The sequence below is a fragment of the Hemibagrus wyckioides genome, linkage group LG06 (genome assembly GCF_019097595.1).
Source record: "Hemibagrus wyckioides isolate EC202008001 linkage group LG06, SWU_Hwy_1.0, whole genome shotgun sequence".
Classification (NCBI taxonomy): Eukaryota; Metazoa; Chordata; class Actinopteri; order Siluriformes; family Bagridae; genus Hemibagrus; species Hemibagrus wyckioides.
The window spans coordinates 10,116,233-10,132,946 of record NC_080715.1 but is presented as its reverse complement, the minus strand read 5'-3'; the positions used below and the strand labels follow the sequence as shown (position 1 = coordinate 10,132,946).

Below are 16,714 nucleotides of genomic sequence, written 5' to 3'. Positions count from 1 at the left end.
AGCACCGCAATACAAAAATACACTTATCACATGCCACAGTCTTTATTGAATCCTGCTTTTTATTAAAGCTGTTATTTTCATGCTGCAATATCTCTCTCTCTCTCTCTCCCTCCGTCCCTCCCTCCCTCTCTCTCCCTCCCTCCCTCCCTCCCTCCCTCTCTCTCTCTCTCTCCCTCCCTCCCTCCCTCTCTCTCCCTCCCTCTCCCTCCCTCTCTCTCCCTCCCTCGCTCTCCCTCCCTCTCTCTCCCTCCCTCCCTCTCCCTCCCTCTCTCTCTTTCTGGTCTCTGCTCACCTGATCCCGAGCCTGACGTGCTCATGTCATAAATCAGTTCCTTCAGGCATTTCTCTGATGACACGAGACTCTGGTCATCCAGAGGCTCCTCTGGATCCTGGTTTCGGCTCTTAACGTGCAAGCACCGCTGGTTCCGGACAGCACACACACCCAGAAACACCCCGACGCACAGCAGGCAGGACGGCACCAGGATCACAGCTGACAACTCGAGGCGTCCCCAGTCAGAGTCCTCGGAGGATGTTTCTATAAACACACACAACAGACATTAAGTGTAACTGTCAGACGCAGGTTTAACACACTGAACTGCACGGTTGTTGACGTGAATGTGAATTCATCTATATTTATAAGTAGACTATTAGACTTTATATATATACTCAGAACCCGCTGAGACAGAACAGATAATAAAATATCCATCAGGGGCATTGCACCCTCTAGTGTTGGCTTCTTCTAAGCATCAGACTGACTGCCAGGGGGTTGTGATAATTAGTGCAGTAGTGGCAGGAATGTGAACACAGAGCCACAAATGATCTCATTTTGCCCAGGCAGTGCAAGAGCTCCTTGGTACAGCTGTAGTCAGAGAGAATCAGAACCAACTGTGAAATAGCTTTTGTATGTGAAAACAGCCTTGAAACACAGATCTGTGCTCTGAAACTAAGGTTAAAGTGCAAAATTCACAGTGGACTGAGTTACTGATTGCTCTCTTCAGCACATGACTCCTGTAGGGCACAAAATCCCAGGCCTGGTCCTGGAATACCCCTGAGGAAGGGCTTTGAGTTAGCTGACTAACTGAATTGGATGTATTAGACCAAGAAAATGTGTAAGACAAGGAGTTCTCCAGGACCAGGGTTGGGGACCTGTGTTATAGCTCATATCTTAACAACAGAGATTGTAAACAGTACCAAAGAGTAACAAGTCTTCCAATAAACTCTACCCTCTCTTCCATTGTTAATGTATATGTAGTTTAACTACCATGGGGTCCTGACTTTTTGGAAACCCTGTAAAGGCAATTTTTGACTTTGGGGTAGTGTACATTTTTACCTAAATTCACTTCACGATGATAGCATGTATATGAGGCTGTGGTGGCTTCGTGGTGAAAGTGTTGGACTACTGATTGGAAGGCTGTCCGTTCGAATCCCAGGTCCACCAAGCTGCCACAGCTGGGCCCTTGAGCAAGGCCCTTAACCCTTAATTGCTCAGTTATATAAAATGAGATCAATTGTAAGTTGCTCTGGATATGGACATCTGCCAAATGCCAGAAATATAAATGTGTTCTATAGTATAGTCAGGTCCAGAATTGGAACCCTTGGTAAAGATACAGTACTGCTCAAAGGTAAGAGATCATCCTTTTGTTTTCAATCAAATGGCTAGACAAAATTAATTGTCAATTATTTGGTAGCAAACAATATTTATGGAAAAATGTTATACAATACATAAAGACCATTTAACAGTCATGATTTTCTCATCATTATTGTTTATTAGTGTTATTGTCTTTAAGGGCAGTATGAAGCAGTACGAACATTGAGTAATACTTGAGCCTGAATAATGGACAGTACACATTAAGGCTGAAAATACCGAAAATAACACCACCAAATAATAAACAATAACAAGTGAATGGACATTTGACTGAAAACAAAACTCTGATGCCTGGCACTGTACTGTAGGTAAAAACAATGATTACTGTCACTTATTTACTACAATATGTGAGAAATGGAACCGTTAATTGTATAAAATTAATTTAAGGAAGATTTTAAAAATAAATAAATAATGTAAAAAGACCTTATCCAAAATAACTTAAGGATTAGGATCAGACTGTATATCAGCCACTGGAGGCAGGTGAATGTAAGTGCAAACACTTAGTCTTTATTAAATAAAGAATAACATTAATATCGCAGTTATCAGGTACTGAATCAAACAAGGAACTGGAAACAGCGCAAACCAGGAAACTGATAAAAGTTACAAACAGAAAATATGGCAAAAGTCTGTACTGGTTATATATCTGGACTAGGAGCAGAGGCTTCTGGTTTGGTGATGGAATCAAATGCAACACATATTTCTATTTATCTCACTTATAGACACTTTCTTATACTTATACTTACTTATATTTATCTTATTTATAAGGTCATTATGACTGTTTAAGAAGTCTTAAACATTCGTCCCTTGTTTGACTCGGGTATAAATATTGCCTATAAAGCCAGTATACTACGAGTAGTTACACTTGAGCCGGTATTAATGCCTCAGCCATGGATGGATATGGAAGAATAAAGAATATTACATATTTGTTTATAATTTCATTTTGTACCATCTGTTTACATCAATATCTGTTTACATCTCCATTTGTATCTATACACACATACTTTTTGTAGCATCTGTTCACATTATATATGTGTGTGAATGTCTGCACCTTTTAAATGAGAGAGGCTTCATTTCCTTGCGCAGCTGTATAATGACAATAAAGTATTCTTTTCTATTTGAAAAACGATACTACAGAATAACATGCTTCAAAATAAATACCTGAATAATATATAAATAATGCGTATTGATTGAGAGAAACAGAACTCTGTAAAACGAATGTTTTATTAAAGGCATGTGAATCATTTAAGTCTGTAAAAAATGCATTAGACGGTGCTAATATCTAACAGGAAGACTGTATTTAATGTTCTAAAAGTGCCTACTGAGAATGATCAAGATCACAGCCTCCTGCGATTAGAGGTAAATTGTTACCAATAAAACAAAATCACAAACATTTCACACTGATTCCCTATCCAGATTTTCTCATTTTAGAGTATTTAACATTTCTGAGAAGCTTCTGGTGATCTCTTTTACTCAGGATCGTGTCGTGCTCCCTTTCTCAGCAGCGCTGCCGTGCCTGTTTATGTAATCACGCTTCCATAATCGTGAGAACATAAAACGTTACGAGCAGCAGTACACTGTGTATTCTGACGTGATTTTATAGCTTGTTTTTACGGCTGCGACAATAAACACACAACGTGGACATTACCTGGTCCTGTTGTGCTTTTAGAGAGCGTTTCAAATGAGTAATTCTGTCCCTCAGAGACTCTCTGAATCTAATATCTAATCAGCTATGAATGTGTAAAATGTTGATCAAAAAACAATAACTGAAGATCAGAACATAACAAAAAGCCGCACCTGTATGAGAGAAACAAATGGATTCAGGCAACAGGAACACAAATTCAGTGAAAAGAAATCGCTGTTGCCTGGATGAAATCACTTTTACACACTCGAGCAGCTCGTTTCTTCTTTACATATTTCCTACAGAAGTTTTTAGGTGTCTAAAATAGACTGTCTGGCATGGCTTTGCAAACAAAAACTTTATCAGTTATAACTAAATCAGTTATTTTATTTTCAAGAATAAGCACTCTGTATTCTGAGGAGATGGAAACGGCAATGCTGATTGTTAGCTGAACGTGTCATTCGTACAAACCAAGTTATTTTCAATAGAATCCACCTTTTTGTGGGAACAAGAGGTGTATTTCGGGCCTGTATTGTAAACCCTCACTCAAAAAAAATCAATTCGATTCAATTGAACAGAACACAATGTCACAAAGAAGCTCTACAGGAATCTGGATATATATTTAGATCCCTAATGAACAAGCCAGAGGCAACAATGGCAGGGAAAAACTTGAAGAACCCTTGAGAGAAACCAGCCTCTAAAGGAAGTTCACGCTCTTCTATGCGACACCTGATAGCGTGATTATGAATCATTACTCTCCTGCAGCTGTGTACTATAAAGGCACAGAGTAGTGAGTGTGTTGAAAGGATGTTCACTGAATATATATGAATAAAAGTCCTGACATGAACACAAAAACATCTAAAAACTCAAATAACTAAAAAAAAAAAAAAATCAAATAATTATACATGCATCCGTTTATTATTTGTCTCTCCTCAAACCACAACATTACCAAGACAATGGTGCAAAACTGCATTCCCTGGTCCAAAGATGTGTGTTGTAGGCTGATTGGCATTTCTAAATTGTCCGTAGTATGTGTGTGTGCATGTGTGTGCGTGTGTGTGTGTGTGCGTGTGTGTGTGTGTGTGCATGTGTGTGTGTGTGCCCCATCCAGGGTATCCCCTGTCCTGGGATAGACTCCAGGCTCACCTGTGATCCTGTGCAGAATAAGCAATACAGACAATGGATGGATGGATGGATGGATGGATTGATAGATGGATGGATGGATGGATGGATGGATGGGTGGGTGGATGGATGGATTGGGTGGGTGGGTGGGTGAGTGGATGGATGGTGTGGGAGATAATTTTGTAAATGAGAATATATGTATAAGGTATGTGTGAAATAATCAGGGGGACAGCAGGAGTGAGTTCTCAGGTAAAGTTTATTCGTTAGGTCGTTTGAGCTTAAGAACAATATAAGGTTTAACACGGCATGTTGGCCTGTCACGGGCCTTGCACACAGGCTGCAGGGGCTTTGAAGAACAAGTAGTTGTACCAATGATGTCAGTCTGGCAGGCTTTCTCTGCGGTACCAGGCTTTCCAAACTTGGACCAATCAATGGCAGAGACGCACCCTAGATTGTTGTGGTCAATCTTCGCTCCATTGGTACCTTGAGTGGTAGTGAGCTCATCATGAAGTAAACGCAGCGCGTGTTGGATGGCAATGGTGGTACCAGGCGAAATATCTAGAGAACATACGTGGAAGACAGCGGATAAATCAGAAAATCCGTGAGGTGTAAAAGTTAATAAAAGAAAGGGGTGTTGGTCCCTGAAGAACTGAGAACTTACCCATGCTGTCTCCTGAACAAGAATGAGGTATTGGCGAGAGTGAGGCCAAAGACAATCCCACTGGTGGGGGCGGAAACGCCCAATTTTTAATATAATGATTCAGGAAAGTTTAATTATAATGGTATTCGAAAAGTTGTAAATCCAAAGATAATGGTGTAAAAAAAGAATCTAAAAGGTCAAAAAAAGAAAGATGGGTGGGATTGTCTAGGCAAAGAACCAGTGACGTGTTGCATTGGGAAAGATAAGGGAAATGTATATAAAGGCTGTAGTTGGAGTTCCCCGAGTAGAGGTTGTTGGGACGTTCATGCATGAGCATCTCAATTCTTGTATCAGCGCTGATTACAAAATAAAATCTCTTATCTGTATTCATCTAGTCTGCTTGATTGGCTTATTTAGTTTTGAGGCCTTACTAACTATGAGTCTCACTCAGACTGAGCTGTCGGGTCAGTGTGGAGCTGGAGTCAGATTTCAGTAGTGAGTACAGTAGAATTTATTCCACAATGGACGGGTGGGTGGACGGATGGACGGACGGACGGGTGGGTGGATGGATTGATAGATGGGTGGATGGATGGGTGGATGGATGGATGGATGTGAAACCTACTATTGTCCCAGGAACACCAGGAACACTTAACCTCAGCTATATCCACAAGTTCATAACTGATTTCAACTAGAGATGTGTGAAGGACTGTTTTAATCCCATTTGGTATATTATGATATGTATTACATTAGTATACATTAGTATATAATGTTATACACATATGTTATATCTATAATGTATATTTTTCATGATTAAACGTACTTTACTTAGTTCTGTTTCTCATATTATACTGCTACTGATATTTCTTCTACTGCTGATACAACTACTATTAATTCTACTACTACTAGGACTACTGCAACTACTACTGCTGCTGCAACTACTAGTACTTCTACTATTACTTCTACTTCTGCTATAGCTACTACTACAGCTTGAACTACAACTACTACTACTGCTATTTCTTCTATTGCTGATACAGATACTACTGCTGCTGCAACTACTAGTACTTCTACTATTACTTCAACTACTACCATTTAAACTACTACTACTACTATCACTACTACTTTTTCAACTGCATTTCTAATAAAAAGATACAAATAGTATTGTAACATATGAGATATCTCATGGTTAAAAAAGCTCTAATGGTTCCACTACAGAATTTTAAAGCTACACACTGTATTTATTACAGAGTAATACGTTGCATCTGGACACCAAAAGGGTTCCCTTTCCATAAAACATTTAGGAAAATCCTGACCAAAACTAGAAAGAGCCAGAACATGGAGCAAGTCTGAGTGGAACAAGTAACATAGTTTAATAACAAGTCTGTATTTCAGCACTGCAGTGTTTCAGGAGTAAGAGTCACTGGTCTAAACTGGGTCTTGGTGTGTGTCTCCACTCTCCCTGAGGGCCGCAGTCTTGCTGCATCTGTACAGGGTCATGACATAACGCAGAGCCCGGTGTTTCAACACACGTTTCCCTCCCCTTTCTCTCAGAAAGCACTCTGCGACCCAGGGATCATCAAGGCAATACAAGACTTCAGAGGAAACCAGACATCATTACTGAAGAAGAAGAAGAAGAAGAAGAAGAAGAAGAAGAAGAAGAAAAATGTTCCGTCTGTAAACACTTGTTATTGAGGATTTGTCAGACTGGAAGGAAGATATTTCGAGTAACAATTAGCTGGTGAATGCATACATACAGTTTAGGGGGAAAAAAAGTTTGCATAACCTTTGGTCATTGAATCGAAAAAGAAAAATATATCTCTATTTTCCATTTTATTGACCAGAAAAGTTTCTCAGTGACTCCCAGTCTCCAAACCTGACATCTCACAGATATGTCAAGAAGAAAGGGCGAAGATTGGGCAAACAGTCTGATAACGTTAGAACAGAAATGTCAGGAAGAGGGGCGATGGCAATAAATACTGAAAAGATTCTCTGAGAATACAAAAGAGTTCGGCTCAGTTATATACAAGGGTGAACGCATTCAGAAACTTTTTAAGTGTTATTCTGATTTGATATCATTCCTAACACATGAAATGCCTGGAGGCTTTTTCTTAAAGGTAAACAAACTTTTTCACTCAAGTACAAATATAGAGTATAACATTAGAACCAATATCTGAGTCAACTAGCTACCTTTTAAATTAAATTATTTAATTGTTATTTATATTGTTAGTAATATTTATACTGTTATATCATGATCCTTTAATCTGCATTACTGATTCAATAATGAGTAAAAAGCATCATTGTTAAGAAGTAACATTTACCATGACGTGTTAGGAGTGTTACAGTGTGCAAGCATTTACTAGGAATAGAATGGTATAGAATAGAAGCCTTTATTTGTCACATATACAATAGAGTCGGCCATGATACAGCACCCCTGGAGCAGTGAGGGTGTTAAGGGCCTTGCTCAAGGGCCCAATAGTGGCAGCTTGGCAGTCCTGGGGTGCAAACCCTGATCCCTCAACCAACAAAAGTAAACCAACAAAAGTAACAACACAGTGTTTTGGATAGATGACCAATTTATAGGGCAATGAATGAAATGAAATGAGACAACAATTATAAATTGATTATTACTGATTATAACTCATTGCCTTGCGTGGACATTTTTATTCTGTTATATGTAAGGCTAGCAAGGTGCCTGTAATAATATGCTAATATGTTTTTGTTTGTTTTTGTTTTTTAAAAAGTCCTTCTCTATGTCAGTGGTAGACCAACTCCAGAATGTGACCAAAGTTAAAGTTAAAATATTAGATGGAAGCTACTAAATCATATCAGATTCAGGGATACCATCAAACATTAAAATGTCAAAGTAGTATTGTTTAGTTCCATAGTGAATAGAAATAGATTCGAGAATCAAAATCACATTGTATTGTATCATGGCAAGGGTCCCATGAGGTCACACAGCGAGTCAAAGATTTTGGGACTGTAAGGTCAGGTGAATGAACAGAGGTAGGTCGAGGCAAATTTACCACCTGAGTCTGGAGAGAGCATGGAGAGAGGTAGCCAAAGGCCATTAGAGATGGTCATTCCAGAGAGGAAGGAGGTGTGAACAGGGATACATCTAAAAACGGTGGCATCAGCACCTCTCACTTTCCCTTCTCACGGAGGTTGCCAAGCTGGAGCAGGAATTTTCCAAAGTGTTCTCGCCTCTACACGGGCGCACTAATGTCATAGAACACCACACTGAGGTGTTCCCAGGGGTTATGGTACATAGTAAACCTTATTGTTTGCACCGGCACAAAAAAACAGGTGTTTGGGACGAGCTTACTGCTATGCTCAATATGTGGTAATCGAAAAGTCCCAAAGTTAATGGGCTAATCCAGCGACCTTAGTGCCCAAGACATATGGGTCAGTCCTTTTTGGTTTGGACTTTAGAAAAGTCAACGTGTTGTCAAGTGCTTGCTCGATCAGTTAGGTGCAGATTGCTTTTATTTCACACAACTCCCTCAACAGGAATCGAGAGAGAGAGAGAGAGAGAGAGTGTGTGTCTGTTTGTATAGTGTTTGCTATAGAAACTAAAACTATAGAAAAAGAAAGTTGTGATCTCAAAGCCTTCCAAAACATGATACATTGATATTACATACATTAGCTTTGATAATAGTGGATTATCATTTCCTCTGCTCTAATTGCTGGTTATGTTTTTGTGGACCCCTGGGTAGCTAGAATAGATAAAAGAAATATGTAGTTACCATATACCATTATATCATCAAACATATCTCTGAACTAGGAAAGAAAGCAGCATGAACGTTCACCAAGGAAAAGGATTCTAACAACTATGAATCAACCTTACACTACTAAATCCCTTTTTTTTGGAGGGGGGTGCGTTTGGATGTTTTCCTACTATTTGCATTCATTATTTCAAGGCAACAGAAGCAGTTCAATTAATTGCTTCCACAACCCCACAAAAACCCATCAACCTCTGTTAGTCTGCACAAGAGTTTCAGCCTGGCAGTGTCATTTATTGATCTGCAAGCACAAGTCAAGTAAAAACAGGGATGGCCCGGCTGCGGCTCATCCCTTCTGTACTGTGTAGGCGGACCAACTACAAACGCTGAACAGGAATCAAAACCGAATTGTTTCAGACATCCACTCAAAAATTCCCCAGGAGCAAAAAGTCGAGTACTCTCTCTTAACCTGTATGACCAGTTTTTAGACTTTTATTTATATATTTTAGTATAATGTGTTTTTCCTCCCTCCCAAAGTGCCATTCGGGCCCCTTTATGCTTCAGTACACAATCCATGGTAACAATAACCATGGTAACAGACAGTACAGTCCTGATGCAGTGACGGGCTGCCAAATAGAGAGTCGAGCTTTTCAGTCACGCCTGCCGGTCACCCATGGACTAAAATCTATTATAGCAGAACCGGATGGTCAAACAGGTTTATTCAGGGATTTCACACATTCAGCCACAGCTGAATCCCGAGGATGCCTGCTCATTAGAGAAAGAACGTTCCCGAAAAATTGTACAGCTTTGTGTAAAATAGCAAAAGCAAAAGGCTTTTATATGCTCACTGGTCACAAGTAGATTGTCCTGCTTCCATAAAAATAGAATGTGACTCAAGGACTTACAGAAAAGCACCTAGATTTTTTAAAAGCCATGACAAAACCCAAACTCTAACAAGGTGGTCTTGTGACTTTCTGGCATTCATAACATGCAACACCACATGCAGAGAATACTTTTAACATGATTAAAGTTTTAAGAAATCTAAGAAAGAAGGATTAGGACCAGGTTTTTGAGCCAGCAGGCTTTTAAATGTATATTATTTTTTTAAATAAAAGAAGCTGTAGGCACTTAAGTGCTGAATAATTAGCCAGATTTACTGTTTTTATATTGTATCCACCAAGGCTTTCAGCGTTTTACATGGCAGTGCTTTGGCCTACTGAACTCAGACAAAGAGCACAGAAAACTCAAAGCTTTCTTAAAGTTTTACTGACTGGACAATCAACAGGTCGAGTTTCTTTAGAGCTAGTAGCGCATTCCCATTGCTTATTCCCTTTAAGAGAACCAAAAGTTCTCTCCTCGTGACTGTGACTATGACTTTACATGGTTAAGGCGCCTCTACATCACGCTCATCTTCAGGCCATTCTTGTCATCCTAAGTGATCGAGGCAGCCTGGCATACCTGTACTCTGGAGGCACATAAACAGCTGGTCAGTGATCCGCTAGTTGGCGAGCACTTCCACATCACATTCGAGAAGTTCATAGGTCTATTAATATATAACATAGTGTCAACATCTGTCACAGGAATGTTGGGTAGGGTCACAGCATGGCATATTTGAGCCCTCAAAAACATCGTGTGCTGACAAATAATAGGTGAGATCGACTAGTGTATTTGAAGAGAACCTGGCTAGGCAATCTGACCCTCTGATTATGAAGTGGGGACTGCACATAGTGTAATTGTGGTGTAAAAGTAGCAGGCTCTGATGCTTTTTGGAGGCAAATGGAGGCCTATGTTTGATGGTGGACAATAATGTAGTGAAGTTAAAAAAAAGATTCCAAAGCACCTTGGCACTTCCAAAAAAATCATGTATGGCACCATCATGGCCTGTGATGCTTCCTGTGTAACTCCAAGGATTCATTGTTGTCAGATTGAGTTTCTGAAGCCCACATTTTGAGAAGAATTTGTTGGTCAGAAACTGACCATCACACCCACATGTGCTTGGTGAACATCCCCTTCCAGATTTAGTCCTGCCTTTACTGTTATTATAACCTCTACTATTCTAGGAGGGCTTTACACTACATTTTGGAGCATGGCTGTAGGGATTTGCCTATTTAGCCATAAGAGCATTAGCGAGGTCAGGCACTGTTGTCAGGTGAGAAGGCCTGGTGCACAGTCAGTGTTCCTGTTTATCTTAAAGGAGTCAGGGCTCTGTGCAGGACACTTCCATCTCAGCCTTAACAAGCCATGTTGTCATGAATAGAAGAGTTATCATGCTGAAACTCCTTGCTGGTGCTTCTAACTTTGTTGTAATGGTTTGTTAGCAAAAAAAAATAAAAATTTGGGGGATGTGGTAGCTTAGTGGTTAAGGCGTTGGGCTACTAATTGGAAGGTTGTGAGCTTAAATCCCAGGTCCACTAAGCTGCACTCCTGGACCCCAAAGCAAAGCCGTTAAAACCTCAGTTGCTCAGATGTATAAACTGAGATAAAATGTAAGTCACTCTGGATAAGAGCATCTGCCAAATGGCGTAAATGTTTGAGGAACAACCACATGGTTGTGATGGTCAGGGGTCCAGATACTCCTGAACATATTGCTTATGCACTAGTATTATTACAGTGGAAATGAATCATTTAACTGAATTAACTCAATTAACCAGAGTCATAGAAAAGACCCAAGGATTTCAACTAGATTTCACCTCATGGTAGACGGTTGCCTTAAAATCTCCTTCCAGATCTGTGCATCGAAAATCTGTCCAGTTACTATTGCCAGGTGTTGCAGCATTTTTTTACCAGTCTTTATGGCAATGGCATATGAGTCCGCCAGCTTGCCTTATAATTAAATGCACTGCACTCTGTTACTCCGACTGCCTGGTTAGTTTTGCCTGTAGAATTTCTGCTCCTTCAGTTATGGCAAGTATCCTCACAAGACGTTTTTGATCTAGACTACAAAACACTTTTGTACGAAACTCTGCATAAGAGCATCTGCTAAATGTAAATGAACCATCTCGTGATCTAAATTTAACTTAAAAACAAAACAGATTCGTTTTCTAAATTGAGATCCTGAAAACGAATCAACGTACCCAATACTAACGTTCAGTCAGGATATATAGTGTTGAATCCAGGTGCTTCCATTAAGATTTGTAAGAGTGGAATGGGAACTTTTCAGATAAAGTCAACGTTCATTTGAACAGAGCAGACAGCAAATTATCTCGAAACACACTCTAATGGAGATATTTAAAAGTAATTTTAGTTTCCAGATTTAGGCTTTCTGACTGCCACAGCAGTTAACAAATTGACAAAATTTAATGTGAGGAGAGAAGGAGAACAAGTGAAAGTAATAGAACTAAAGGCTAAAATGGAGTTGTCTGTAAAACCTTTAAACATTTGAATGGTCTGCAGAATAAGTACACACCATTTGCTAAAAACTAAATATAAAAGAAAGACCAGAAGGAAACTAGGCATATTTGTCAAGTCTTTTAAAATCCCACACAATCTACATCCATGATTGGCATCTAATTTGGTTAATGCTGGTCTTCTGACCTTCCAGTGTCTACATGCACTAAACTATTGATGCTTTTGATGTAAAGGAGGTCTTGGGTTTGACCCTCACAAATGTTTGTCCCTTAGCTTTTTTAAAAACAGTTTTCTCTCTTAAAGACTTTGGAAGAGAAAACAATCCACGCACGCTTTCTGACTTTGAGCCCAACAATCATTTTATTGCTAGATATTGATGCACCTGCATTCATTTAATTTGCCACGAGTATCAGTATTCTCTCTTCTCTCTTTCACCATAGACTGAATAAAAATTTCATTCTGAATCTTGTAGTGTGGGCTGGCTAATCTAACCCTTACATTTCTCACATTAGACCATCGCTCAAGAAGCATTTCAAGGGAAACTGTGGACACGGCATAGCAAGACTACCTTATTTAAAATGAATAAGGACTCATAGAAAACAAGTACTGACTCATAGTACTTGATATCAATAAAAAAAAAAAAAAGCTTTTAAAATCCTACAAAATCCTGCAAGGGTGTTTTTTAGAGCCATGTGCCATTACATGAAACAGGTTCATGGGGATCAGAAGGCAATGTCATGATCTCATCACCTGTAGTGTAATATCCGAGTTCATCCTGAAAGGAGAGAGCATGGAAACATCTCAAGATTAGCAGCTCACTAATCCAAAGTGTAAAAAATCTAAGTGATCATCTATATAAAACACGCTGTAATAATACACTGTGTTTATTGTAATGATCAATAATATTCTGTACTAATAGCTATGATCACAAACAGTTACTGACCGCTTTAGTATAGCATAGTTAATGACAGTTTAAATAGTTTCAGGTATATCCTTGACTAAAATTTCCTTATTTCACTCAAAGGCAGCAATGAGCTCTAATCACTCTGTCATTAAAGACTGGCATAAGCGGACGTTTCAAGTAGCCGATCTAGTGCATTATCCTTAGCAGAGTGTATCTGCAATGCCAGTGCTCAGTGTGAGTTTGCTCACCTCCCATTAGACCATAGTGGAGTATTAATAACTCTCAGCTGGGAGATAACCCTGCCAGGATATTATATCACAGCTCAGCATGAGAGGATCAACGTCTTTCTCGTCTGCCAGGGGTCAAAATTTGAGCTCGCACATGCTCATACACACAAAAAAGACTTACCCTGTATTTCAAGTCGTGTTTCATTCTTAGGATTGAGAGAGAATTAGACAATGATTTAGTCTATTAGCACAAACATGATTTATTCATGCTCTGCAAGCACTTTATCCTGGGCAGGGACATGATACACACTTGCGCACACACACACACACACCAGCACATTCCTTCTTTTAAAGAATGCACCAAATTGTTGATCTGGCCACTCGGATTGACAGGGGCAGATTTAGTGTTAGGAAAAATGGCAAAATATACAAATGGGGCCCTAACAATCAATATAAACATTTTCAGCATATATTATTTAGTATTAATATAAATAAATTGTATTTTTAGGAAGCCCTGGGTTCCTGAGGACCCCAAACTGGTTGCTTATATTTTGCCTAGTGCAAGTCCACACCTGCCGATTGAGAATTTTGAATCAAATTCAGACGCTTTTTTACCTCCATAATGTAACAGCTTAACAGTCTACTGTCCAATTATGTTTAATAATCAGAATTTTAATCAGATTCAGAATGCAAATCAGGATACAAATCAAAATTAGCATCAGAATTATGCCTTAAAGGCCAAGTACCGGCCATGAAACTGCTCATCAGTCAATTGTCCAATTACTTCTGAGCCTGTGAAAATGGAGGGACTTTGTAAAAAAGGGCCAGTGTGAGTGCTGGTTTTCTTTCCAGTCAAGCAAGAGTCCACCTGTTTAATGAGTTGACTTTCAATCGACTTTTAGCTTTCAGTAAATTCAGGTGTGGCTTCTGCTTGGTTAGAATGAAAACCTGCTCCAATACCAGGCCTTTGCGGATAAGACTGGAAGGGTTAAGCCACTTGAATTAAAGCTGAAAGCCTGCACTTTAATCACATCTTGAGTGCTTCATTCAAATCCATCCACTGTGGTGATGCACAGAGACAAAATTATGAAAATTGTGACACTGTCCAAAATTGAAAATTGTCACACTGTCCAAATACTTATATTGCAACTACTACTAACTGGACATTTTATCAGTTTAAGGTATAGAGTTATTCAGTTTAGTTCAGGTTTATTACTATAATGCTTTAAACAAAAACAAGCCAGAAGAACTGGCAACCGTTGCTAGAAAAATGACCCTGACATGACATGAATAAAAAATCCTGAGAATCGCCACACTCAAAACTCATCTTTTTCTTTGAGTGTGATTATAAAGCCTTATTAACAAACAGCACGATGTCTACGTGTGAAAAGTATGAGCAAAATACATGGAATAAGCACAAGACAGTCTTTGTAAAAACAGCAGCAGTTCTAAGGTTCAAGTCTAGGTGAGATTATGTACTGAAGTAGTAGACACTGAGTCAGAAGTACTCTATAAAATAACTGAGCATTATGATGAATCAGACATGGTTTATTTTTATTCACACACACACACGCACACACGCACACAGAATTGCTGTCGGCTGAATATTTTGTTTGATGGACCGTTTTTTCTGTTAAATTCTCATGTAATGCTGCTGTGTCTGAAACACTCCTGAACAATACACACCAGCGTCAACATGTCAGCTCTACCACCAGAATAATCTTATCAAATGAATATCTGCTCTACCTATATGGTAGGTTTAATGATATGCTGGTAAATGTGCGTGTGTGTTTGTCTGTATATATATATATAAGTTATAATTATATATAAGTTAGCGCCATAGCGCCATAGTATTTGTCCTCCTGGGAGACTAGAGCTTAAGAAACACTACAGTACCTCTTCACTTATAGTATATTAAATCAAATCATCTCTCAGGGGATGGTCTCTCAAGGCACGGTACCTGGGCGTAAGTGAAGTGTTTCGTTGTTGCAGAAATCAGTGAAGCAGCAGTTGCGTTTTGACACATCTTTGGAGCTGTAGCAGAACACCTGTCCCTTCAGCTCGCTGGGGGACAGGCAGGACTTTACGGCCTCCTCCTTCCCATTGATGAGCATCACCGAGTTCCAGCATGCACCCTCGGCCTCCGTCTCGCAGGTGTGATTCGCGCACAGCTGACACACACACTTAAGTGCTGAAAACACACACAGAGAAAAAGAACTGGTGGTTACAGCTTTCCCTGAACACGAGAACCTCAGGCAGAATAAGTCATTTTTAAAGTTATTTTTATGATATATATATTCTCTGTCTAATGAGAAACACTGTATTTATTAGGCACTGTCTCAGTGGTTTGCATTAACCTGTAAAATGCCAGAAGGCCCATGTTTCCACTTCTCTTGCCATTCTATTAAACAAGTTAAAGATGTTGAAAATTTACAGAAGCATGTGAGATGTTAATGCAAATTAACACAGATGGCTTGATTTTCTGAATATACCACAGCATTAAAATCATCACCCTTTAATGCCACATGAGGTGTGCTAAGATAGTGGTGATTGGCTTATTATCAACTGTACCAAAGCTCAATCAAATGAACCCGTCTTTTTTTTTGTAAAAAAAAAAAAAAAAAAAATCATTAGGTTTCATTCAGTTGCGAGCTCGTTTTAATTTACGCCCATTTTACACCAAATGGCAACAGTACTGCACCAAATGTGCTGTTTATATGATGCCACACATTTGATAGCTGGTCAAAAATGTTTGAGAGCTCTTTATTGTCATACTCATAATATGGAAATACCATTTGTTGCTTGGGTTTTACTTTTAAATTTGTCCTTTCCACTTAAAAACAACTTTCTCTGCTGTTAGAAAGCTTAATTCTTCAGTACAATGGATTACACCATGTTATACCAGATAGGTTTCGTTCAAAACACGCTGAGTAAACAAACTGAACACCAATCTTTGGAATCAGATTGCGAATCAGAATCAGAATGTGAATAAGAATAAGAATGCGAATCAGAATCAGAATGTGAGTCACAGTGTGAATCAGAATGTGGATCAGAATCAGAATGTGAATCACAATGTGGATCAGAATCAGAACGTGAATCAGAATGTGAATCAGAATCAGAATGTGAATCACAATGTGGATCACAATCAGAATGTGAATCACAATGTGGATCAGGAACATAATATGATTCACAATGTGGATCAGAATCAGAATGTGAATCACAATGCGGATCAGAATCAGAATGTAAATTATGCTTTAAAGGTCAAGCACTCTAACTTGACTTAGTCTAATTGTGCTTATAGAACATTCCATTCCAGATTTGGTCCCTTTCACTGTTATATAATAACCTCCACTCCTCCAAGAAAACTTTCAACTAGATTTTGGATCATGGCTGGAGTTGAGCTCAAGGCTCATGCCACTCAAGTTGTTTCAGAGCAACCTTGGTAAACTATGTCTTTCATAAACCTCATATTATGCACAGGGGCATTTTCAAAG

General features: G+C 39.2%; 1 protein-coding gene across 3 annotated transcripts in view; it reads right to left on the bottom strand.

Moving 5' to 3' along the window:
* Window positions 1-16,714, bottom strand: part of LOC131354719 (TGF-beta receptor type-1) — a 39,202-nt gene that overhangs the window by 14,672 nt on the left and 7,816 nt on the right. The window contains exons 2-3 of one of the 3 annotated variants that reach the window (XM_058392678.1): window positions 15,181-15,411; window positions 293-535 (exon numbers count right to left, since the gene is read on the bottom strand). In XM_058392678.1, coding sequence (XP_058248661.1) covers window positions 293-535; window positions 15,181-15,411 — 474 coding nt within the window. Of the gene's footprint in view, window positions 1-292; window positions 536-15,180; window positions 15,412-16,714 lie in introns of those variants that run through there. The other 2 variants (XM_058392679.1, XM_058392680.1) reach the window with 2 other exon arrangements.